Genomic DNA, 25,560 nt, shown 5'->3' on the forward strand with positions numbered 1-25,560 from the left:
TGTTAATAAAAAAAATACCCGCGTGTTTTCATGATTTACTTCTATATACAGTAAATGGAAATGTGTATCTGATGTTGGAGGGGAGATGGGGGTGAGGGGAAGGGTGGTGAGAAGTGGGGAAATAAGAGGGAAGAGGGGAGAAGGAGGGAAGTGAAGATGAGGGGAAGAGAGGGGGGGGAGTTAAGGCAGAGGGGAAAGAAGAAGGATGGAACGAGGGGCGGTGGGAAGAGTCATACCATCCCGGGCAACGCCGAGTACACCTCGAATAGTTATAAATTAACAAAACTACATAGACTCGGGAGAATATATGAGTTTCAGAAGTAAGTATTTGTACAAAATAAATTAAGGCAACAAAACATCTAAACAGAATTTCATTTGGAGCTTGGGAATGTAGTTACTTAACATGTGGCAATAGAGGGTTGCAAGGTATGGCGGTCATAGTCCGCGCGTCGCCGCCCTCGCGTCGATAACGGCTTGGCAACCGCCCAGTCACACATACGCGCCGCTGTGGAGCAGTGTTGCTGCGGCTCCCTTGCGTACTGCAACGCCGCTCGTTATTTTCTGGCACTAAACTACACCGGTGAGAAGTTTACAGTATTTATTCAGGAGTGTTAAAGTACATAATATAGTAATTTGTTGTTGGGACTTGTCAATATTTTGCCGACTGTCACGGACCCTGAGCTTATTGTGTGCTGCCGTTATACAAATTCTAGATTCCAGCTGTGTTAAACTGCTGTTTTAATTTATTGTGATGACCAGACAAGGTATTAACTTGTACATCTTTGAGACCACTACCGACGGAAAAGTTTTAATTCTTTTCCAATATGTGTAATATAAATTATCGAGTTATGTAAGTGAGCTTGATAAAGAATGCCACGTTCGGAATGTTAGACCCGGACCTGCCTTCAGTAGGTCCAGAATCTAGTACGTGTTTTATGTGATTACTTAACAAGATTAGGCATCATAATGAACTATGTTCTAGTCGCCTAACTGGTCTAAACTCATTAACTACTGGGCATTCACTAATTTAGTTTTGACGAGTACAGATCTTGGCTGTTTTTCGGATACAATATACCAGTTTACAATCATGACATTTAGAAAGAAAAATTCACGTACCGTTACATCATGTGGTGGAGGTGTTGACAACGGTGCAGCCAGGTACGGTGTCACATGTTGACAACTTAATTACCTGTGTTCAGCAGCACCTTGTTGAAGCCTTTCGAAACGATCGGTCAGGACTGCCGTGTCTCGGTGTACAGTTGGTTTTATTCTCTACTCAGAAGTGGGTATCATGGGTTCGATTCCCGAGCAGGATAGAAATGATTGGGCAAGTTTCCATTCCCCTAATGCCTCTGTTCACCTATCGGAAAAGAGGTACCTGGAAGTTTGGCAACCGTTGTAGGGTTGCATCCTGGGGAAGGCCAGGAATTCGACCTTTGGGAGACCTCGATACAAGCCTAGAGAATATATACACACAGGCTTCCTGCCCCCGACAAAAAAATATTTGACGGATTACAGATGAGAGGATTGAGCATTGTCGGTGTGAAGAATGAGTATGCACATGGTCGCCCTGCGACACGTGGCGGGCCAAGGAGCCGTTAGTGGAGAGAGGCTGTCGACCAGTGGTCTACACCACAGAGCAACACAACCCTGTGTGTGTGTGTAACGGGTCTACACCACTGAACGCAACAACTAGGGGCAGTATAGTGCTGGATTCTTGGAATAATTAACGAATTAGAGGTGGTTTGTTGACAAGTATATTAGGTTTTTGTCCTCGGACAAATGGGTTAAGTTTATCTAGGCGGTTATCTAAACCATTATCTAGTTATCTAAACCATCTCCCCCATCTACCGACCGTTATGATGCAGCCCACAACAGTTGCCTAACTCCCGGACACCTTAATTACTGCTACATTTACAAAGGTATTAGGTGAAAGAACACGTTTCCCAAACACTTCTATCCTGCAGCGTCCAAGCCACTTGGGCTGGACGGTTGAGCGACGGTCTCGCTTCATGCAGGTCGGCGTTCAATCCCCGACTGTCCAAGTGGTTGGGCACCATTCCTTCCTCCCGTTCAGGGAGGAATCAGGACATCCTGATTCCTTTCCCGTGCTATATAGTTGTATTGGCTTGGCGCTTTCTCTAGATAATTCCCTCCCTCTCTCTCTCCTACGGAACTTAAAAAAAAAAAAAAAAAAAAAGCCGCGAGAATCTAACCCGACCTTTTGGTTAAGGTGATTGTAGTGACCGCTATTTAAGTCAGTTTCATGTTGCACAAGCTGTGTTCAGAGTGATGCTGACCATTGATGCAAGTTAGCCTCTGAATCTGTTGATGTATTTTATTTAGGCTATGTTGAGATGATTTCGGGGCTTAGCGTCCCCGCGGCCCGGTCTTCGACCAGGCCTCCTTTTTGTTGCACATCCCCAGGAAGCAGCCCGTAGCAGCTGTCTAACTTCCAGGTACCTATTTACTGCTAGGTAATAGGGGCATCAGGGTGAAAGAAACTGTATTTGTTTCTGCTTCCGCCGGGGTTCGAACACGGAAGCTTAGGACTAGGAATCCCAGGCACTGTCCACTCAGCCGCCAGGCCCAGAGTGTAAAATAGTGAGGATGTACAGATCTCTAATATATAGCATAATTAGTTTGTTAGTGAGCCTTCAAATATTTTACTAATTCTAATTTTATTATATATTAGATGGGGTGGCTGGGGGGTCTCGACCATCTCCACTTCCACCTTTCTCTCATCTTCCTTCTTGCCTTGCCCTCCCAGAAAAAATATATAAAGCACAAACTGCTAAATAAGTCTATGGAAAACACAACCTATATTTCAGATTTAATGAAAATGACACAGGGAGGGGGGTGGGGAAGAGTTTACTATAAATGTTTTTCATAAAATAAGGCACTTGGAACGACTCAGACGCGTCATGATTAATCTTGGAAAGTTGGGAGAGACTCGCTATAAGTATTTGGTCTCCAACCTCGGACATCTTTTATAGATATTTATATTTTACTAATATAGATCTCGCTGGTCTAATTTTATTTATTTATTTATTTTATTTATATATATACAAGAAGGTACATTGGGTTTGAGAGAATACATTGGATAGTACAGTATTTACATTCTTGTAAAGCCACTAGTACGCGCAGCGTTTCGGGCAGGTCCTTAATCTAGCAGATAATTTTAAGTAAGCCTTTTAATTGTAATTTATTAAAGTAAAAGTATTTTAATTGTAAGCTTTAAATGTTACACGGTATTATATCTCGAGTTCCAATAAGGTGGAGCCTTGCCTTAATTAAGGCAGTTGTCGGGTGCTAGTGAACTTGCTTGTACTTTAAGTTGGCGTTGCCTGTGTGCCCACAGGCACAGTTCCCTGGATCACTTCTTGCACAGATAATGTACCTTTATTGGTTAGAAGTGTTTACATATTTAAGAGGGATTTTTTGCTTTATTCACTTCACAAGGCAAATGTTATAATATTCAGCAATAATATTATATTATTGCACCACTATGACGGGTCCATAGCCTCACGTCTCCCGGATCTGCTACCAGCTTATTGTGTTTTGTCCATTATCTTACAGGGTATGCATGACCGTTGATACGGGTCTATAGTTTAATAGACCAGTGTAGTAGTTCCCATCGCTGCAATGAGCTGTTGTAGACCTTCATTATCAGCTTGTGTAGCACCTCAACGGCTTCCTTTAACATCAACGGTGAGATTTGATGCATTATCATCACCTTAGATGTGTTGAGTTCTTTAGATTTTATTTGACACTATTCTTGTAATAATGATCAGTTTTATGCAGAGAAACTGTCATTTCTCGTGTTCAGTAACTCACTTGACTGACAATATTTCTTGGATTCCTTTGTTTAGTTCTTCGCAGGCCTCGGTCATCTGTACTGCCCGAGTTTTAGTTTAATCGCAGCATTTGCTTTCAAAATTTACTGTATACCTTGGCAACTGTCGTTTTCAAATGATTTTCTGCTTCTCCTTTGAATCTAAAACTTAATATCGAACATTTTTGCTACTTTCTAGATTCTCTAACAACCCCTGTACTGTACATTTTGTCAGTACTATTCTCTTGAACATGTTCTCCGGTTCTTGTTAAATCATGGACTCTGTGTAGTTACCTTCGATATCTGTTTGTATTAGTAATTTTGTTCTGTAGCCGCTGTGCATTTGTGAGGCAAGTTCCACCAACTAAATGTTCTTCATTCCTGCTGTGTTTAGTATTATAAGACCTTCCGGGTAAGGTAAAGTTCATCAGGAGAAGACTTTCCGAGATTAGGGAGGGTTTCAGGTATTGAAGCTCGTCCCCGCACCCTGCCGTAATGTGTTTAACTTCCTAAAAAAATAATCTTGTATACAAAATGTTGCAACTATAAATAGTGTGTGCCTAAATCGTAAGAATGTTGTAATCTAAAAGGGCTCTAATTGTAATAACGTGCACACTATTTTGTGAATGCGGTACGTGGAAGGAGAAATAGTAAATGTGGGAGTGGGTAAATAGGCAAGCTTACAAACTGGAAGTTAAGAAATGTATCTAAGAGGGGAACTGGAAGACGTAAAATGTATGAGGACGGGCTGCAACTGTAGTTAAAAAGCTATTGTTCACTCTCAAGAACACTCGACCCCGTCTCTATCCTAATCCTAGCAGGGTACATGAAACCTTTATTCAACTACATATATATATATATATATATATATATATATATATGTATTGGCTCTCCTTTAAGATAATCCTTGTAATGTGTTTGTCTGATGACATGGAAATATTAAGGCTGGTTAGATTAACTAAACTCGTGGGTTGGTACATTGTGGTATTTTCTCCCTCGATTCCATATGACTAACCATCCTGAGATGGGAGCATTAGATGAACGTGTAGCTAGTTTTTGACCTATTGTGTAATCTTTCATAAAGAATTGGGTAGCAGCACATTGCTGTGTATACCTAAGCTTGTTAATAATAATAAAAAAGTGGTCTTGTTCCATGGAAAGTTAATAAAAATATTTAATGTTATTAATTTTAATCAAAATACATTATTGCCGATTGATTTGGTAAAGGCTTTGAAATGTAGCTTGCATATAATTTTTTCTGGTGTGAAATATTTAAGTCTATTGACGTAGCTAGATAAATTTAGTATTCTACTTTGAGAAGATGTGGGTCCGTAGAAGGGGCGTTTAGTAACGTGTTGAGACAACAGACAAGCGTATACAAAAATACAAAATACAAATAGTCAGTCGTCGTGCAGCTGTCAGCGGTGATGCTACGCGCCCGTGCTGCTGCTGTGTATGACAGAATAACCAGCACTGTTCACAATGGCAGGCTTATTTAACGCATTTATCTCCACTTAAAGACGCATACTGGTGTGTAAATAAATAAATATGTTTATTCAGGTAAGGTACATACATACATACAAGTGATGTTACATTAATGCAAGTTGTCTTAGGTGTGTAGGATGGTAATATTAACAACAAAGGGAAGGGAATTGTCGGGAAAGCGCAAAGCCACGACGACTATATAGCACTGGGAAGGGGTCAGGATAAGGATTTGGGATGGGACGTGGAGGGCAGGTATGGTACCCAACCACTTGGACAATCGGGGGATTGAACGCCGACCTGCATGAAGCGAGACCGTCGCTCTACCGTCCAGCCCAAGTGGTTGGACAACAACAAAGGGAAGTACTGTTATCAATTCTCGGTCAACTTTCTGGCCGTTTTAAAAATCCATTTTTAGGCATATTCCGATTTTTGTAGAAGGGTAATAATATTTAACCATTGTTCATGCGTTTTTTTCAGATAATGGAGACTCCTCAAGAGGAGGATTTCCAGCTGTTTGAAGCGATTACGTTAAATGGGGAGAGACACACGTTGCTGAAGTGCCCTCGGAGGCTGCCCTCACGACTGGCTCCACGTGACGGCTCCTTCACCAGTACTGATGTCTTCAACATCCTTATGGCTGATGTCTCTGGCTCTATGAGTGGCTACTGGCCACATGTTGTTACTGGCTGGCAGGAGAGCATAAAAGACAAGCTCTCAGGTATACTAAAATGCAATTTTTTAGTACTTAATGTTAACACCCTGCTGATAAAAAATGGGGAAAAAAAGAAAAAAAAACACATGGAATCATTTTAATCTTAATATTTATCTGCACTGTAGTATTATTTATGAACGCATAAAGAGGAAAATAATTTGGTAGTAATTTATTTTCTATTGAATTTGGATGTTTATACCTGTGTGTGAATGTGTGAGGTGAGAATTGTCATGTCATTCACATTAAATGATAGACCACACAGTACCAATCACTGTCGTGTACACTTAATTCAATGAGGTGCACATTTCATTTGTCACCAACATGAAAATAACACTGGTTATCATTTGATATCGCCTGGTAGTCAAGGATAACATAACCTCTCCACTTACTTCAGGGATAATCATTGATAGGACCACAGACCATTACCCCCACATTCCTCCTAACAATCATTAATAAACTACCTCTAGTTACAATGAAGATAAGCTTTAGGCTGCACAATGAAACAATTTTTAAAATAATTGATATAAGCAATTTTATTGCTTCTGCTAATATCAACTAGGAGACTGAATTGGGTAACATAGTGAACATCAACTTAGCAGTGCAAACATTTCTTCAGAAAACTGAGCCTCTGTAACACTGTCCAATGCTAATGAAATGAGTCACAACTAAAAGTTTAAAAATCCATGGCTTATATAGGGTATACTCAAATCTATTAATACGAAAACATGACCTTGAAGAAGTAAGGTTAGGAGGCATGTCCAAAGAATTTTCAAAGATGTACTCATCAATGCTGTCTAAAATAATTGAGCCAAAATAAAATACTACAAAAATAAATTTACCAAAGTTGAGAGCAAAATTAAGAAAACATGGAGCACTATTTCCCAAATACTAGGATCAAAAAAGATTTTGAATGAAAAACCAATGATGTGCTTTCAGCCTCTTGACACTATTGAATTAAATAGGTTCTTCTCATCCATTGGGACATCCCTGGTTAAGGAGGATGGAATGATCCTTAGCAAATGTTAAAATCTACCTTATAGGTAACTATCCAGAGTCTCTGTACCTAACTCCTGCTAATTCCACTGATGTTAATAGAGATAATTCTTTCTCTTAAAACAATCAAATGCCCTTGCTGAGATGCCAATTCTAATTTACAAAAAAGACTCCAGATTTCTAGCTCCTGCCATTGCATTGTTCTTCAACAAATCACTTGAACTCCAAACCTTTCTGAATATTCTAAAAAAAAAAAAAAAAAAAAAAAAAGTAACCCTACTCCATAAATGTTGGGATCTCACTGTTGTCAATAATTTCAGACCTATATCAATTCTGCCAACCTTGCAAAAAAAAGATATTTGAAAAGCTAATCTACAAGTCGCTTTACTTGTATCTAGCTAAACACAATCTTCTTGGCTCTTGCCAATATGGCTTTAGACCCAAAAAAGCACTAATGATGCACTGATTAGTATGATTAACTTGATACATGCAGCTCTTGATAAAAATGAGTTCCCTGTTGGGTTATGTTGACCTACATAAGGCACTAACCACCAAAACCACCTTAAATTACATCATTATCAAATTAGAGGTCACTCCCTCCAATACCTTCAATCTTACACGGGCTCCAGTATGTTTGTGAATAATTCCATTTCTTGAACCTTACCCATCAACATTGGCGTTTCACAGGGCAGCATACTTGGCCCCCACTTCCTCATCTGCATTAATGACCTTCCACATGACTCAACACCTCAAACCAATTTTATTTGCTGATGAGACAAGCTTCATTTTCTCCAGTCTTGACTTGCTCCAAGTGTCAGTGAATACTGAGCTAAATAAAGTCCATCTTTGACTAACTGCTAACAAACTCCCCTAAACATTGACAAAACTTTCTATTTTATTTGGTAATAAATTATCAGATCAAATTAATATAAGAATGAACAATATCCAAATTAGTAACAAAAGTACAGTAGATGGTAAATTCCTTGGTCTCATCAATAACAAGCTGATTTTCAAGGGACTCTAAATATAGTAAAAAAAATAATTATAAAACTATTGGCATTCTTTCTAAGATATTATGTACATAGCCCTTCCCTGGTGATGCTCTATTACTATCTCGTCTATCCTTATCTCAATTATGGTATTTGTGCTTGGTTTTACTACTCAAAATCATCTATGTCCTCTAATTACTCAACACAAAGCTGCTACATGTATTAGAAAAATACTAAACTCTGGCCCCAGACAACACTTGGTACCCTTACTTAAATCTCTTAATGTTAGATATTCAGTCACTGCACATCCTCTGTGTACTCTATATATTTAAAACTCTGTACTATGTCAATCCTGACCTTAAATGCTGCTTAGAAAGTTGTAACAGAACCCACTTGCACCACACCAGAAACAAAAACCTATCTTGATATTCCAAGAGTGCAGCTTAACCAAACTAGAAATTCTCCTCAAATTGAGGGACCCAGAATGTGGAATGACTTTTCCAATCATGTCAAAGGCTGTACCCCTCTCAACCAGTTTAAGAGGAAAACAGTTCTACCTAATAAACTCCATGTAACCTAACTTACCCCCTAAATGTCAACCACTGTCTTGCTGTTTTCAAACAATACTGTTGACCAAGTTGTATAATTGCTGATTTCTGCCATTCCCCCCCCCATTTTTTTTCTTTTCCAACACAATTTATACTTTAATCTCGAGTAGTATTAAGCTTTAGTCTGTGTTTTTTCCCCTACACTTTGCCCGAAATGCTGTGCGTATTAGTGGCTTTAGGTATTGTATGTACTAGCTCTATCTTATAACTCCAACATTGTTTGTAACGCATCTTCTATGCATGTACTTTTACCTCAATAAACATTTTTATTGATATTCTTCGGGAGACTTTTTCCCATATTGTCCAGTATGCAGAGCAGTTTACCAGTTCTGGGGAAAAAAAATTCCAACTGGTGAAATTTTACTTATTTTCTTAATGTCGTCGAGCTGTTGTCCACTAGTTGAGATATTTATTAAAGCAAAGGTACATACATTGAAAATGAGTTACAAACATAATGCTGAATTAATAGAGCTAGTACAGTACATAAATGCCTGAAGCCACTAATACGCACAGCGTTTCGAGCAGGGTGGGGAAAAACTAAAGACTGAAACTTGATACTAATTGAGATAAAAAGGATAAATTGAATTGAAAAAAGGTAAAAAGTGATGATAATTACATGGATAGAACAGCAGAAAATGCAACAGAACTGCAGAAGGAATTTTAGCTGATCAGATTAGAATTTTCTTTAGCCTTTAGTTTGACCCCAACACTACTTGCGGTTATTTTACACAATGAAATGATTAGGATTTTTTTAAATTCCATTGTGCAAAATTAAATTTAAAATTAACATGGTATAGATTTGTTGAATTCATTTTTCTTTTTACATAAAAAATGTATTGATAATTTTGTACCAGCTTTGAATATTTACACCATCAGTACATGTACAGTGTTGCTAAAGAATACAAAATAGACAGGTGCCATGGCAACAGCACATGTGAAGGGTGAAGATATGCTGCCTCAGTTATTAGGAAGTCTTGGATGTTTTCTTGGTATTGTTGTATATATAATTTTTCAAAATAATTCTAGGTGTCTGTAATACAGTATTTTGAATTCCTTCATGTATTATATTGGCTTTAAATTCTCAAGATGTGTACACTGGAGCAAAAAAAATAATCATATACTGTAGTCATTGAGATAGGTAGTCTGCCCTGGAAGCAGATTTTAGTTTTTCTTAAATCTTGGGTGATGCGAGAAAGTTCTGACCAAAATCTAGAAGCAAAAGGGTAGCAGCCCCAAAATTTCCACACATGTCCTGATGTAAGGGGATTATTCCCAATTACCAGAGTTGCAAACAGTACCATAGGAAATTTTGCAATTAATTTTTTTATTGCAAGAATAGTTCTATTTTCTTTAGTACCCATTGAGCTCTTTCAAGATAGGTCATGTCTGTCCCCCCCCCCTCCCAACCAACAATCATCTCGGTGGGCAATTGACTTGATATTGATTTTAACAAGCCCAATACTGTACCTTCAGTCATAAATTTATTGGAAACATTTTTCCTATTACTAGTTAGCACAAGACAGAACACAGATGGTTTAATAATTTGGATCGTATGCGGAGGACACCCAATCCAGTTTGTAGACTTGCACAGTGTTTCAGCATGGAGGTGAAATTGTACGGATTTCTTTTTTCACTACAATTGGTAAAGTTTGTATTTCCTCTTCAATAACAGAATAATTGTTTATAGCAGCTTTCAGAACCCTAGGTTGATTTTGAGTTTGTGAATTTATCTGGGATTGCCACCTCTATAGTTGCCTTGCCAGAGACAGGAAGCAGGTAGGCTGTCAAGGGTATTTCCCTCTTCCATTTTTCCCCAATTTTATCCAGATGGAGTTTGAACTGTAGCAATGTCTTGACATATTCAAAGCTTGAGCTGGTAATTACCTAAGTGTAGTTACAGGATGAGAGCTTCGCTCGTGGTGTCCCGTCTACCCAGCACTGTCATATAACACTTTGAAACTACTACTGATGGTTTTGGCCTCCACCAACACCTCACTTAACTTGTTCTAACCGTCTACCACTCTGTTTACAAAAGTGAATTCTTATATTTCTCCGGCAGCTTTGTTTCGTTAGTTTAAATTTATGACCTCTTGTTCTTAAAGTTCCAGGTCTCAGGAATTCTTCCCTATCAATTTTGTCAACTCCTGTTACTATTTTGTAAGTAGTGATCATATCACCTCTTTTTCTTCTGTCTTCTAGTTTTGGTATATTTAATGCCTCTAACCTCTCCTCGTAGCTATTATCCTTCATTTCTGGGAGCCACTTTGTGGCATGTCGTTGCACCTTTTCCAGTTTGTTGATGTGCTTCTTAAGATATGGGCACCATACAACCATTGCATATTCCAGCTTTGGTCTAACAAAAGTCGTGAACAATTTCTTTAGTATATCTCCATCCATGTATTTAAAAGCAATTCTGAAGTTAGAAAGTTTAGCATAGGCTTCTCGCACAGTGCTCTTTATGTGGTCCTCAGGTGATAGTTTTCTATCTAGAACCACTCCTAGATCACTTTCGTTATCAGAATTCTGGTAAAGTTTGTCATAATTTACAAGTTGTGTGAGGTTTATGTTCTCCTATTCCACATTCCATAACATGGCATTTATTCACATTAAATTCCATTTGCCAAGTGGTGCTCCATATACTTATTTTGTCCAGGTCTTCTTGAAAGGCATGACAATCATCTAAGTTTCTTATCCTTCCTATTATCTTGGCATCATCAGCAAACATATTCATATAATTCTGTATTCCATCTGGTAGATCATTTATGTAGACAGTGAACATTACCGGTGCAGGAACTGAACCCTGTGGTACTCCACTTGTGACATTTCGCCAGTCCGATACATTGCCTCTGATTACTGCCCTCATTTTTCTATCAAAGTTTTTCATCCATGTTAGAAGCTTACCTGTTACCCCTCACCCCTCTAGTTACCCCTCCTTTATGTTCCAGTTTCCAGAAAAAACTTTTTTTTTTTTTTTTTTTTTTTTTTTTTTTTTTTTTTTTTTTTTTTTTTTTTTTTTTTTAGGTCCAGATAGATGCAGTCAATCCAACCTTCTCTTTCCTGTAAAATCTCTGGCTCGATCATAGAAACTAAATTCGATACACAGGATCTTCCAGATCGAAAACCATACTGTCTGTTTGATATTATATCATTTCTCTCCAAGTGTTCTACCCATTTAGTTTTATTATTTTTTCCAATATTTTGACTATTACACTTGTCAACGATACAGGTCTATAATTGAGGGGGGGGGGCCTTTCCTGCTGCCACTTTTGTAAATTGGAACTATGTTAGCCTTTTTCCCACACATCTGCTACGACTCTGTACACAGGCATGTCTGAAAAATCAGCTGAAGTGGAATGCTAAGCTCGGGTGCGCATTCTCTCGGAACCCATGGTGAAACTCCATCTGGACCAACTGCTTTGTTCTTTGTTCCTTGAGCATTTTTTCCATTTCGTCTCTAGACACCTCTGTGCTCTATGTTGTTCTCTGGAGTTCTTATTGTGTGTGGTAGCTGGTTACATGGGTTTACAACCCCCCTGGGTGAAAAGGCATCTTGTTTTGTCATAAATTGACTTGATCTGGCTTTGACTCGATCACATGCCAAATACAGTACATTGTGCCAGCATATTAATCAGACCTTAATGGTTGGTTGGTTTCCAAGGAATGAGTTGGCAAACATCGGTGATCTTTTTCTAGATGTATGGGAAGAAGCAAAACAGTCTGTAAACCAAATGAGCACCATTAACGATTACACACTGGCTACCATGTTCAGTAATATTAGATCATAACACTCAGTCGTTCCCGAGAAATGAGCAATTAAATCCTGTACAGGGTATTAGAATAACTTGCACCCGTCTGAATCGCCTATTATTCTTCTTGTATCCACTGGCCTTGCATTAAACCAGGAAAGGGTCCCAGTAGTACAGTCAGATTCGTTAGTTATCCACAGCATCATCCCACCACTTCATATGACCATGTGTAGTTTTACATGCTTTAAAATTCTTGCTTAATTTACAAATTATTTTCATTTCATTGTGCATAATAAAGGTCAGTAAATGGTAATAGCTGGAGTTGATACATAGTGTATTTTTTTCTTTCTTTTGTACATCTAACATGCATGAAATTTATTAAAGTTTAAATGTTTCTTTACAGGGCATACGAAGATTTTTGTGTTCGAGTCAAATGTTACATTTGTACGTGACGGCACAGACCTAACTGAAGAAGATTTCATATGTGGTGGGACAGATCTTACTTCAGCCTTGCGAACTGTTCGTGAAGAAGTGGATAAGTGTACAGAACAGTATGTGCGGATCTTTATTGTAACAGATGGTGCTCATGGTGAGGGTGAGCCATACCCTGAAACTGAAATTAATCAGATGAAGGCACCACAAGGCAAGACTGTTGATGTTTTTCTACTTGGTATTGGATGTTCTTTTCCAGTCAATTACAGCATTGATATTAGATCTTTTATGCACAATGGAAGTGCTAATTTGCCTACACTGTTTTGGGCTAAAGATGAAGAAGAAATTGAAGAACAGATGATGGCTATTGGTGAAGGACTGAGCTCTGGACTAGTAACACTTAGTCTGAGCCACAATGGTTATAAACTCCCTGGTTTAGATAAAGCTACCACCATTCATCTTGGTGAGTGGAGCTATTTCCCTGAATCTCCTGAGGATCTTCCTGTTTTAACAGTTAAGGTTGATGAAGAAAATCCAAAACTAATATGCTCGAAAGTTGAGAAAATATCAATGACCCTGTTGCTTAACGAAATATTTCGGCAATGGAATTCAGTTTTGATTCAGCAACATCGGAAAAAACTGTTTGTCCCAAATGAAACCTTTGATCTCATGGATTCGTTATTTAAGAACCTTATGAATGAAATAAACTCTGAAATTATTGATGAAGGAAATGGTGTAAAGCTAAGATTAAAAAAGAAGATGGCTAAGAACTATGAAGTAGAGTATGCAACCCTCATGAATATGAGTAAGACGGTGATTGGTATTGAAGGCAAATATAGAGATGAAATGGAACTTGCTGAAAATATTCTAAAAAGCACCGTCACTACTAGAAAATATGATACAAAAAATTTAAAAATGAAAGGTCATGGGCAGGATGACTATGATGCTGATATGAAGGCTTTCTGTCAGTTATACCAGAAGGCAAAAAAACGTATCTTGGAATTGCCAAATCCTACACCTGAAGAATGCTGTAGAATCACAATGTCGTCTACATTACAAGATATGCAAGATCCTGACTTTCATCTAATGTTTGAAGAGAATAAGTTTGATTTTCTAAAATGTTTTACAATGACGGGAATTCCAGTGTATGCCCCAGTTCGTGATGCCTCGCAGATTAATCCATGGACATTGGGCATAAAGCACATTCTTGTAACACCATTTACAATACTCAGTCAGAGGGCTATTGAAGCATATGCAGACAGTGGTGATAATCTTGGAGTAGAAAACAAAGATGTTATACTTCAAAAAGATGATGAAAAATCTCGTTTCAATGCTATAATTCCTGTTGTTCCTGCTCATGCTGCTAGTGTACTGAAGCCACTTGTTCGCTCTAACTTATATGCCATGTTAGCTACATTTTGCATTTTGAAAAATCCCCACATTGTTGACCATAATGCACACATTGCTTCTCTAGGTTGTGCTTGGGTTAAATCTGTTGTTCAGTATCCCCCTAAAGATCGCCCAGAATATATCACTGATAGACTTAAAAATATAATTTCTACAGCTAGTTTATATATGGATCGAGCAAGAATAGTTTGCTATGTGAATGCATTAAAGAATAATCCACAGCAAGCCCTCATGACAGAAAGCATCGATACATTTGATGACCATACTCTGAAGTGTGAATCACTCATTAAACCTCTGTTTTTCCTTTATCTGGAAAAGGAAAAATTTACGAAACTTGAGCTGGAAAATATTCTGATACTATTATTAGCAGAATTCATTGGACGTTGCCTCTCAAATTACTTGCCCACAGAGAATGATGATAAAGGCACGACTACACCTTTCACCGATTTCTTTGCTGAAGACCTTAATGACCCAGAGAAGAAAAAATCATTGCTTGAAAAGCACTGTCAGGTAAGAGACATGTATTGGTCAAAGATAATATATTAAATTTTTTGTTATTGTGGTTGACATTTACAATGTCGTGGTGAAAGAGGGCATGTACCATGCTCAGGTCATTCATAACTAGTTAATGATGACATTTAATTACCTGTGTTCAGTGCCTTTGGTTAGCTGTATTGTAAGTGGCACATTATTTTATAAACTTGGAGTGTAAGGCTCGGCTATATTGTTCCTTTGCTGAATTTCAATGTTAAGAAGTATAGTACAGTATAGTGCATTCAACAAATGCTAATTTAATCTTGAGCAGCTCTGTATTTTACCTCCAGACTTTGAACTGCAAGAAAACTGGATTAACTTGTGTGCATGTTCATGGCAAAGGTTTGTGTAACCAAAAGTTGTTAGAATACACAACAGCAAAATATTATGCTCTGACAGTTTCCACATTACGTGCTATGAACCAATACATTTTGATACCTATATATTCTTGCATAGTTCAGCAAATTTTTATAATTAATGTGCTTGCACAATTTAAAGTAACATTGACATACACATCCATTCAACAGTAACTTTGTTTAAATATGTATTTTCCTTTCAGGCTGTAATTGATGAATTTCAGTTGGCTCATGGAAACCTTGTAGATAAATTTTTCACTCTTGATGATTTGCAAGCCAGCATAAAGCAGCATGTTGTTAAACGGGTGGCTGCTTTAGCCGATACTTTAATGGAAGACATAACCATAAAGGTTAACATGGAAAAGGTAGGAATTTCTCAATAGCCTTGATTTGAATGGGGGGTTGTCAGATGTATGAAAGCATAAATGATGAGGTAAGAGTTCATAGTGCTACAAACAAAGACAATTCTGTTACAATTGTAATAAATGCCAATTTGTGTGTCCCTTTATTGGCAATCCTGAGCTATAGGCACTAACTCTAAATACAGACAGTACAGTAGTAATCACATTTGTTAACTTCTTCACCCCTACCAGGGGCACAGGGAAGAATATCACTCTTAACAGAAATGGGGAAAGCACAGGGATCATAGACATAACAGTTTGCTTCGGTGACGAGTAAGACGTTTACGGAATCTCTAAACAAACCGTCTCTTATAGAAAAGTGTCGTGCAAAAACTGGCAAAGCCAGAAGATGCCAGGAAAGAAGACGACATCCAACACAAAAAACTTTGAGGCGAGATAAAGGTGGAAGGAATATCACGTCACCTCCATACTGACACAAACAAGCAAGATTCAAATTAAATGCCAACAAATCATTTACTTGTGCAGCATACAAACAGCAGTATACAAGACTATAAAAACTTCAAGCATGAAGATTGGTTTATTGGTTAAAACCATAAAGATGTCTGGCTGCTAATTAAGAAATGCAGAGCCTTAGGAATGGAATAAGAGGAAGATACCAGGCCAGAACCAGACCTCAAGGTTGCAGCAACCACTAGGGTGTGAACAAAAAAACAATCCAAAAGGTTTCCAGCCTGGACATACAGAGAGTAGCACCCGAACAGGTAAAGGTACAGTAATGGAATTTCCAGTGGTCCCCAATCCAGACACAAGTCATATACAGTAACTTGATGTATAAAGGCAAAGCTGATGCTCCCTGGTTCACTTTAGGAAAAAGGATGCCACATCAAATACCCATTACATCAAAGTCTGACAAAAGCAGGAGACAGAGTTTACCAGAACACCAGAGACATCCTGAATATAAACTGTGCTGAGAACTAAATCCTGAGAAACGGATATTTCAGATTCTAACTACCACATACGAGAGCTGGTGGACTCTTAACTTTTCAGGCAATGAAACACAAGAGTGCATTTAAAGTGAGGATGGAGAGCCATGCTCTGCAAAAATGAAATGAAAGCATTGAAGCACCATCCACTATGCAAAAAATCTGGACTAGAATATGTAATTAATTTAGCATATGAATAAGATACAGGCAAGGAAATCAGACTGATTAGTAATTACACTAATAATTACACCACTAAAGTATAGTTACATTACAGGATTAGTTCTGCTCGTGGTGTCCCATCTACCCAGCACTGTAATATGACGTTTTGAAACTACTGCCAGTTTTGGCCTCCACTTTCTAACAAAGGTGAGTGGAGTGTGTGCTGGAAAAATAGCACCAGGAGAGTTGAGAGACACCTGCATATAATTAGTGACTGGGGGAGAGTTTGCCTCATAATTGGATCTTCAGAAGCTTGAAGATGGAAGAGAAGACATAATATCCAATGCAGAGTCGATGGAGAATCTGCATTAGATGGTCCTAGCACTGACAAAACATAGCCTTTAGCTAAACTCATCTTGAAGGGTAAGCTATATATATGCCAAGTTCAGGTGCCCAAGAAGCCCCTTGAGATCCTGATGGGAGAGCAACCTGTCCTCTCACAAATTATGTCTGAATTTGGTTGTTTGCCCGTATGGCCAAAAATAGATGTACAGTGTAATTTGAAAATGAAAAAATTTAAAATTTGGGATTTTTTTTTTTTTCCAAAACAGTAAGTTAAGGGTCCTCTGGTAGGTTAGGAGGGCAGGAAATTCTCCTAAAGTTTCAAAATGTAATGAAAAACATTAACTGAACATTTCCTCTCCTAATCTTTCCAAGTAAGCCGGAGGACTCGCAGAAAACGGGACAGTACATCACTTTAGTGAGCCAATTTCATCTCAAATTATGTCCATTTTCGGCCATAGCATAGCGCGCATACCAGTGAAAGGCAATGTTATTTTCAAGAGGACGGGTTGGGGAAAGAGGTTATGCTCAGAAAGAGAGACAACTGGCCTCAGACATAACACTGCCAACTCCAGACAAGAGAGGAAGAGGCAGGCAGGATAAGAGAGGAAGATACCGAGTGAGAGGATGCTCACTTGGTATCCCAAATCAAACCCAGCCACATCATTTAATTGTTACCAACAAATGGGATTTCTGTCAATTAACTTGGAAACCAAAGTAGACAGAGTACACCAACAAGATCCCTAGACTGTAAATAAGAAACAACTTGGTAGGTTCAGGCCAAAGCTAAAGGTGTTACCAAAGAAGCTTTTGGTCAGAAGTGTCATAAATATGTGCGGGAAAGCATTTGTAAATTATATTAGTGTATTAAGTAGTGCCTATTTCAATTAGTTACTCGAGTAACTTGTAAAAGAAGTTTTAAAAGTGGAATTTAGAATAAATTTCAGCAATAATTGTCATAAGGTCTACTATAAGGCTTGAGATTAGATTGTACAAAAGTAATTAAATTTAATGAAAGTATAGAATCAAAATTCAGATGAAATAAGTATTGTGGATGGGAGAGGTGTTTATTACAATTACTTTTTTTCAGGTAAAGAAGCTCAAGAATTTTGGGAGCTGTGGTGATGTCAAATTTACATCATTCCATTCATGGGCACAAGAAATGGGAATTGCTGAGGAAAGTATTCAAAAAGCTACCAATCCATCTCAGGTAATATATTTTAAGGTAGTTTCATCCTGTGATGCTGAATGTTGAATCGCTCGTTTTGGCAATATCCCCACTTAACCCGGGGACATTACAAGCTGACATTGCATGGGTCAGTATGATCTTTTGATCTCAATTAGTATTAAGTTTAAGTCTGCTTATTTTTTCCTCCCACACCTTGCCCGAAATGTTGTGTATCAGTGGCTTCAGGCATTGTATGTACTGTAGCTCTATCTATTAATCCAACATTGTAACTTTTTCAGTGTACATACCTATACCTGAATAGATATCTTATTGTTTCTCAAGCTTTATCTTGCCTGTGTTAGGCTATATTTAGATTATGCAGTTCAATTTTGGGCACCAAACATTGGGAAGGACATGCTTCAGAAAATGTGTAATGATGGATGACAAAGTTAATTAATCATTCAACACATTATTTTCAACATGTTTGTATTTTGCAGGTTCTTGTATATGTAAGCGAGGCTCTTCAGTATCCAAGCTCAAAGGATCGGCGATCAAGAGATCTTGCCACTAGTGAAGAAGCCTTTATAATTGTCAAAGAAAAAGTGACTCGAGAAAATGTGAAAAAAATGAAGCGAGTATTATTGACAGAGGTAAGTCAAGCTGGGAACACAGCATGTGCTTCCTTTAACAAACTATTAAGAGTTGTACTGTACTCTGTAAATGCAGATAGTTGCAAAACTTTAATGAGGTAAATTGTAATTATTAATTTTTGAGCCCTTCATATATGTTGTCCTTTATTGCAAATTATATTAACCTCAACTTAACCAAGAGCCACTATGACTAGTGGTCTTGACGGAGACAGAAAGCTACCCGTTTATCAAGTGTCAGCCCTCCTCCACCCCCGAACAATTGTTCCTGATAATTTTGTTCAACTGGATTTTGAACTGAAGTAGTAATGTCTTGGCATTTACAGCTTCGGTGGGTAGGTGATTAAATGGGCTTATTACCCTACAGGTGGAAAAATTTCTGTTTGGTCCTATATTGTGGCTTGAGCTTAAAACTGTTGCTCCTTGTTTGTTACATTTCTTCTTTTAAAGAAGTGGTCTGAATTGACATCTTCCAACTTGTTCTGTATATTAAAGCTCTTAAGAGCTGCCCTGCCATGTCTGGTTTGCAGTGTTTAGTCCTGTGTCCCTCAACCCTTCCTGGTATGTGACCTGACTTGGTTACTTTACTCTGCAGTAAAAACCATAATAGTCAATTAAAAAGTACAATACTGGTACGGTAACTTCTGAGTTATACCATATGTTTAAAAATAATTAACATTTTTTCTCCAGAAGCTGTCTAACCTTGTCACCTTCTTAAATGACCAAAGGTACAGCAGATTAGAATTCCATTATTTACTGTGCCTTTGAGGGACTTTAGTTATTCTCTTTAAGGTTTGAATGTCATGTTAGTGGAATGTACAGAAAAAAAGTCTGACGTCTTGAAGGAAAATAGAAACGGCTTGACTAATGTGGCTTAATTTAATTTTCATTTTGCATTAAATTAAATTTTGGTAATTTTAAAATCAGATCTCAAGATACATAATGCTTATTTATTTATTTATTTACGAGCTGTACCCGGGCACGCGTTGCTGTGGCTCAACAACGCATGTGCGTTGCTGTAAGTAATATTGGTGATGGTTGGTGGTGTAATTGGTTTAAGTAATATTGGTGATGGAATATTAATATTTTCTGTGGCTGCTCTGCAGAGGGGTCTCCAATCTTTAAATTTTGTTGTACTGTATAATAAGTAAAATTATAAACCTATAATCATTAATTATGTCAATTAGTTTGTTCACTGCATACTTTAATCTGCTTGGATTATCTAATGGATTCTAGTAGTATCCAATCAATTTAAGGACCTATATGGGATTTTACCCTACTTGTTAAATCCAGAGCTCCGCTAAACCTGGAAGTGTTAAAATGTCAGCAATTTGTTATATTATATATGTGAGGAGACCTGGTCAATAAGGTTCCAGTTACTGATCTTAAATTCAGGCATTAGAACCATCAGACTGGTAAATCAGTGGTCCTTAGAATGGATACTGTACACATGCAGCAAAAAATCTAATAAAAGAATTGTGAAATGGTAAAGGTTATAAAGTTATTTTTGTATTTATATTTTTGCAAATAGGTTGAAGAGTTTGCTGTTAAAAAGTGGCAAGAAGCTTATTCCATACTTCACACTCCACTGGTAATGCCACTGACTCGTGAGCAGGTTATAGAAGCTGCCCGGTCCAAAGGAATCGAGGTTACTGAAGAAACATTCGGTAAAGTGTACAGGTATGTACAAGTGTGTGTGTGTGTGTGTCACATTTTAAATATATATACAGTGAGACCATAGTTGAATGGACTATGGTGGGCCAGGAAGAATTGCCAAGACAAATTCTTGAACAGTAACATGTCAGCTTCACCAAGCTTGTATGGTAGTAAATACTAATAACCAGGTAGGTAGGGGAGGGGGGGGGGAAAGGAGGAGGGTAGCTTACACTACACACAGCAATCACAATAGCCTGATACATCAAATCCTGGTTGCAATTCTTTTGACTGTCGTGGCACAATCGACTAAGGTGCGTCTGGGATCATCCCGGATGTCGGTTCAAACCCTCATCACAACCCTTGTGGAATTGTTTGAGGGTAGCTAAATATGGAAGAAAATGCTAAATAGACGTGTTCCTTTATTTTACCCTCAATTATATACTTAACTTTTGCTCCCTGATGACACTCTAGACATCATTCAAACAATACTAGTACTTATACGCAGTCTCTCTAATGATGTAAACGGTGTGATGCATAAATTTTGCTTTGTCTTGTTAAGTATAAACATTAGATTTTGACATTGGGTCAAAATGCTCGGCCTACCTCCCGGTACTAGTGTTTAATATAATGTTAGTGTTTATATAGGTATGCACAAAGTTGTTCTCTCATTTGGGGTAATAAAAACAATATTTTGCAATACATGGCAAATTCATGGACCTGATTACTTTGGTGAAACAGAACAGGTTGGGTCTCGCTTAGCCTATTAAAGTGAAGCGCCACTGTATGCAATTATACAAGATAGCTTATGGTTTTACAGGCTTGTTTTCCTCCTGTACATTACAGTACTGTATTTAGAAAATGTCTGAATGTTTTCTTGAAACTTTAAACACTAACAAATGAAGATGTACTGTAGTCCACTATAACGTAATGGACAATTATGATACAATAATCAAACAAGAAGCTGTAAAAATGCACCAGTTTCAAAATATTGGGGGATGAGGCCCAGAACTTAGCTGCTGTATCACTCATTATATACATTGGTAAGTGCCCGAACTGCCCGAAACGCTTTGCATAATAGTGGCTTTAGGCATTGTGTGTACTGGCTCTATCTATAAATCCATCACTTTTGTATTTCACCTTGTATGTATGTACTTTACCTGAATAAATATTTGTATTTGTATTTTGTCCACACCTTCCTTCCTGCTCACATCACCCACACCCTCCCATTCCAGCCAGTAGCCACTCTTATGTTCTTTTATATCTGTATTTGAAGATTTACAATATGTACAGAAGGACAGGGTCATTTTGCTTAACTATATTGAATATCGGTACAGTATATTGTTTGTATCAAGATATTCCTGGCATAGACTCGAATGATTCACATAAAATTGGTAGTTAAAACAGGTTACTTATGAGCCAGTATTGTTTTCCTTTTGAGATACTGTGAATTCAGCCTGTTTGGACAATTGTTGGGATAATATGGAAAGAATGTAGTTGTGTGTAAATATAAAATATTTATAGGACAGTAGTAGTAAAGTCTTAGTTAGTATTGGAAGGGAATAAACATACCTCTTCTACGTACCTCTTTATTTATACCCCCTCCCCCCCCCCCACTCTCGTTCTCTCCCTCGTTCTCTCTCTCTCTCTCTCTCTCTCTCTCTCTCTCTCTCTCTCTCTCTCTCTCTCTCTCTCGTTCTTTTTTTCTTTTTTTATATCTTACCCTTCTGTCGGCCCTTGGGAGGCGGGCCAGGCCTTGGGGACGCAGGCCTGCCATATATAATACTGGTATACAGTAATATAATATCTATACAACGAAGGTTTGGTGTTATAAACTTAACATACAGACGTAGGATGTAAATTTATTAAGAAGGGATGTCTAATGTTGAAATTTATTGATAGGGTATATTAGCAAAGTTTTAAGCTTTTAATAAACAAAATTTATATTTAGGTATAATGCAGATTTAAAGCTGTTGCGCAATGCATGCCAAATCCCAGGCTGTCCGCATTATTTGGTTCCACATAGAAATTTCAACCAACATCTAGCAGTTGAGAGAACTCGAAGTGACTTCCCACATTCTCTTCATTTGGTAAGTGATCTTTTGACGCCTTGTTTTCTTGGGGGTAATTCTGCTATTCAATGAATTGGTCATGTGCAAAATTATCTCGAGATATTTTGTCTTCCTTCATTGTAGAAAAAAACGAAGTTGAGTAGACTTTATTGGGGATATTATTTTGCCTAGAAGGGTTTAAAATGTAATGCTGTACACGGTTGGCTATTTATAAAGAGATAAAAAAAAGAGTGGAGGGATTTCAGATATGAGGGATTATGCAGATCATAACATGTACTTCTAGTGTAAATTAATTTGTACAATCCATTATCTTTCTGAAATCCCCACTTCTTATTTTTATCCATTTATAAATGGCTATCCACGTACATTACATTTTAAAAAGCTCTTGTAGGCACCACGTCTCGAATAAGTCTATACTCAACTTGGTATTTCTCGGCACAAGTCTAACATTTGATGGCAGTAAAATAACTTGATGATTAAGAAAAACGACTGTATACAGTATACTGTACAATATTAAGTACGTACAGTATTTTAGGGTCCTGGTAGTACTGTCTGGTTCATTCTCGATTCTCTGTTGAGAATTCAGTTTGAATCGTGGGCAGCACAGAAATGGTTGGGCACGTTTTCTTTCATCTCGTGCTCCTGTTCACCTAGCAGTAAATAATTATCCTGGAGTTGGCTTTTCTGGGGATTGCATCCTTTGTGAAGTCAGTAATTTGACCCTTGACCTCAGTACGTATAAGCCTAACATGTACTGTATGTATTACCTGACTTCCTGTCCCCCGACACAATGAATTATTATATTAATTATACGGTACTGTACTATTATTTAGCGCACAGGTTAATAATTCAGAATTTTTGTTTGCCATGTTATTTTGGGTGGACCAGTGTACTGAAGTGTTTTTCATTGGTCCAGTTTTCCCAATACTGTACAATAGTTAAAAAAACATATATAATACTTTGTTATTATTCCAACATTGTTATTTATAAAACTTAAGATTATTTTAAAAGTACTGTATATCATATACTGTGTGTTATTGCTCTACAGATTTCTCACCAGTTCAGTGATTTGGGAATAGAAGCAGTTGTAAAAGAGGTAACTACAGGGACTCATACTGGAAGACAAAACCGACCGAAGCCTCCCGTTCCCGAGGCTTCATCCCTAAATCCTCTGATGGTTGAATTGGACACCCTTTTGCAGGAGTACAAGAAAAATCACACACGAGTAAGCTCACATTACAAGTATTGATTGATGGATGTTGGAGTACTAATGCTAAAATTACAGAACGTGATTTGTCGTTTTATTGCCAAAATTTCTTAATGGTTCTCATTACTCATATTACATACAAAAATCTCTCTCTATTAAGATTAACTTAGATTATCTACTAAATTCTTATATAAAATGGAAATGCATAGTCACTTAAAACATTTCAAATTTTCTTAGTAAATTGCTCATTGGCCTCCTTTAAGTCACTATCTAGAGTTGGTACCCATGATTGTTCTAAACTGTAATGGCTTTGCTGATCTTTGGTTTTTATCTCCCACAAATTATCACTGTGCCTATTTAGCGACAGGTTCAGTGGCCATACACCCACACAATCATTTCAAATGCTCAATTTTCTTTTCTGAACAGGAGTGATAGAGCAAGGAGGAGGAGACCACATCACTACTCTAGTCACAGTATTATAGGAGGGTAATTAGTAGTGTTCAGTGTGTTGAAGCATAATTTGTGTTGAAGATTTAAATGGTTTTATTTGTACATTTGTGAAATTTATATGCTAAGAATATTTTGTATACATGAAGTGCCTAACAGTATCAGGCATGACCATTACATCTTTACACATCATTCCCTGATGGAATCATGGTTTAGCTAAAAGTGAATAATATTGAAATTATATGTATTACCAAAGAAATTTATTCAGATTGTCACTTGTGTAAGTACTATCATGAACATTTCTACTCGTGTGCTTTATTTAAGTCTACACTGCTGGATGATGTGTTCATTCTTATTCCCTACTGATATTGTATTTTTCTTTTGTAAATTCCTAATGAATACTTGACTATTTCTTCCCTGTGATGCAGGTGTAACCCATAGTTTCCTCTTCAAAGTTCCTCTTCCCCTTCCCCGTGAATATTGCATGTGTAACTAAACCAATATATATTTTCTATAGAAATATTTAGTGTTATAAATTATTATAGGCTGAAATGAACAGGGAATATAAGAGCACCTTTTAAAAACCGAAGTTTCTGTTCGGTTTACAGGTAATGGTGTAATTTTTCAGTAATTCGCATTCCTAGTATGGTATTGTCACACTAATTTTGGCTTAATTTGTTGGGACAAATTCTGATATGGCTTACACATTATATATAGCCATATACTGTGTATGGTACATTATTAGAATGGATTATATTATTCCATGTCAGAATTAGCCAAAGTCATTTCTAATGTGTTATTTTGTTTTTAATTGTTAGTTACCGTGTTTATAAGTGGTTTGGAGGAACTGAAATAGGAAATCACCGTTGCTAAACATGTTCACATTCCGATTATTTTTGTATACTGTAGTATTTGGCTGTAAAACTTGCTAAATTGTATTCTTTTTTTGTCACCAAAATAAAGCAAGTTTTTCATAATTGTTTAATTAAAACCAAGTGAATATTTTAATAGTCTCAGTATATAATATAAGCTGCATGTTAATACTTTGGCATAAATATAACTGAAGTGAAAGGGAAGATATATACCTTTTTATAGTTACTGTACTTGATGGCTAGCTCAGGGAGTGTGAAGGCCTGCACACTAGCCAATCAATTGCATAATTAATTTGCATATATGCAAAGTAACGTTAAAGGTCTGTCAGAATAAAGACAGAGGTAGGTGATGATGTAACTACATTTGATGGAAAATATATCTTGAGTGAAAGCAAAGATATGGTTAAACAAACGGCCAATGCCACATCATCGCTAGTGTCCGGGCACATGAACAGTTGCATTAGGTGAAAGGAAATGTACCCAACTATTTCTGTCCAGCCCAGGATTCTCGATTGTGCGTCGAGAACGAACACAACTGTACTACTGGGACC

The 25,560-nt window shown here is 37.5% G+C and overlaps 1 protein-coding gene across 4 annotated transcripts; it reads left to right on the forward strand.

The window, feature by feature from the left end:
* Positions 1-423: 423 nt before the first annotated feature.
* On the forward strand, positions 424-25,114 carry LOC123773729 (uncharacterized). 4 transcript variants are annotated; one of them, XM_045767599.2, is made up of 11 exons: positions 437-580; positions 3,580-3,711; positions 5,798-6,038; positions 12,772-14,717; positions 15,301-15,462; positions 18,034-18,153; positions 18,609-18,761; positions 20,290-20,438; positions 22,363-22,501; positions 23,532-23,708; positions 24,117-25,114. In XM_045767599.2, exons 2-11 carry the CDS (start codon positions 3,646-3,648, stop codon positions 24,120-24,122), a joined length of 3,159 nt encoding a protein of 1,052 aa, XP_045623555.2. In that variant the 5' UTR covers positions 437-580; positions 3,580-3,645; the 3' UTR covers positions 24,123-25,114. The 4 variants fall into 4 exon arrangements, with proteins under 4 accessions (XP_045623556.2, XP_045623555.2, XP_069168484.1 ...); XM_045767600.2 differs by lacking the exon at positions 3,580-3,711 and having other exon boundaries at positions 424-580; XM_069312383.1 differs by lacking the exons at positions 437-580; positions 3,580-3,711 and adding an exon at positions 5,243-5,365.
* The last annotated feature ends 446 nt before the right edge of the window (positions 25,115-25,560 follow it).

This window comes from Procambarus clarkii, chromosome 72, assembly GCF_040958095.1.
Source record: "Procambarus clarkii isolate CNS0578487 chromosome 72, FALCON_Pclarkii_2.0, whole genome shotgun sequence".
NCBI classification, from domain to species: domain Eukaryota; kingdom Metazoa; phylum Arthropoda; class Malacostraca; order Decapoda; family Cambaridae; genus Procambarus; species Procambarus clarkii.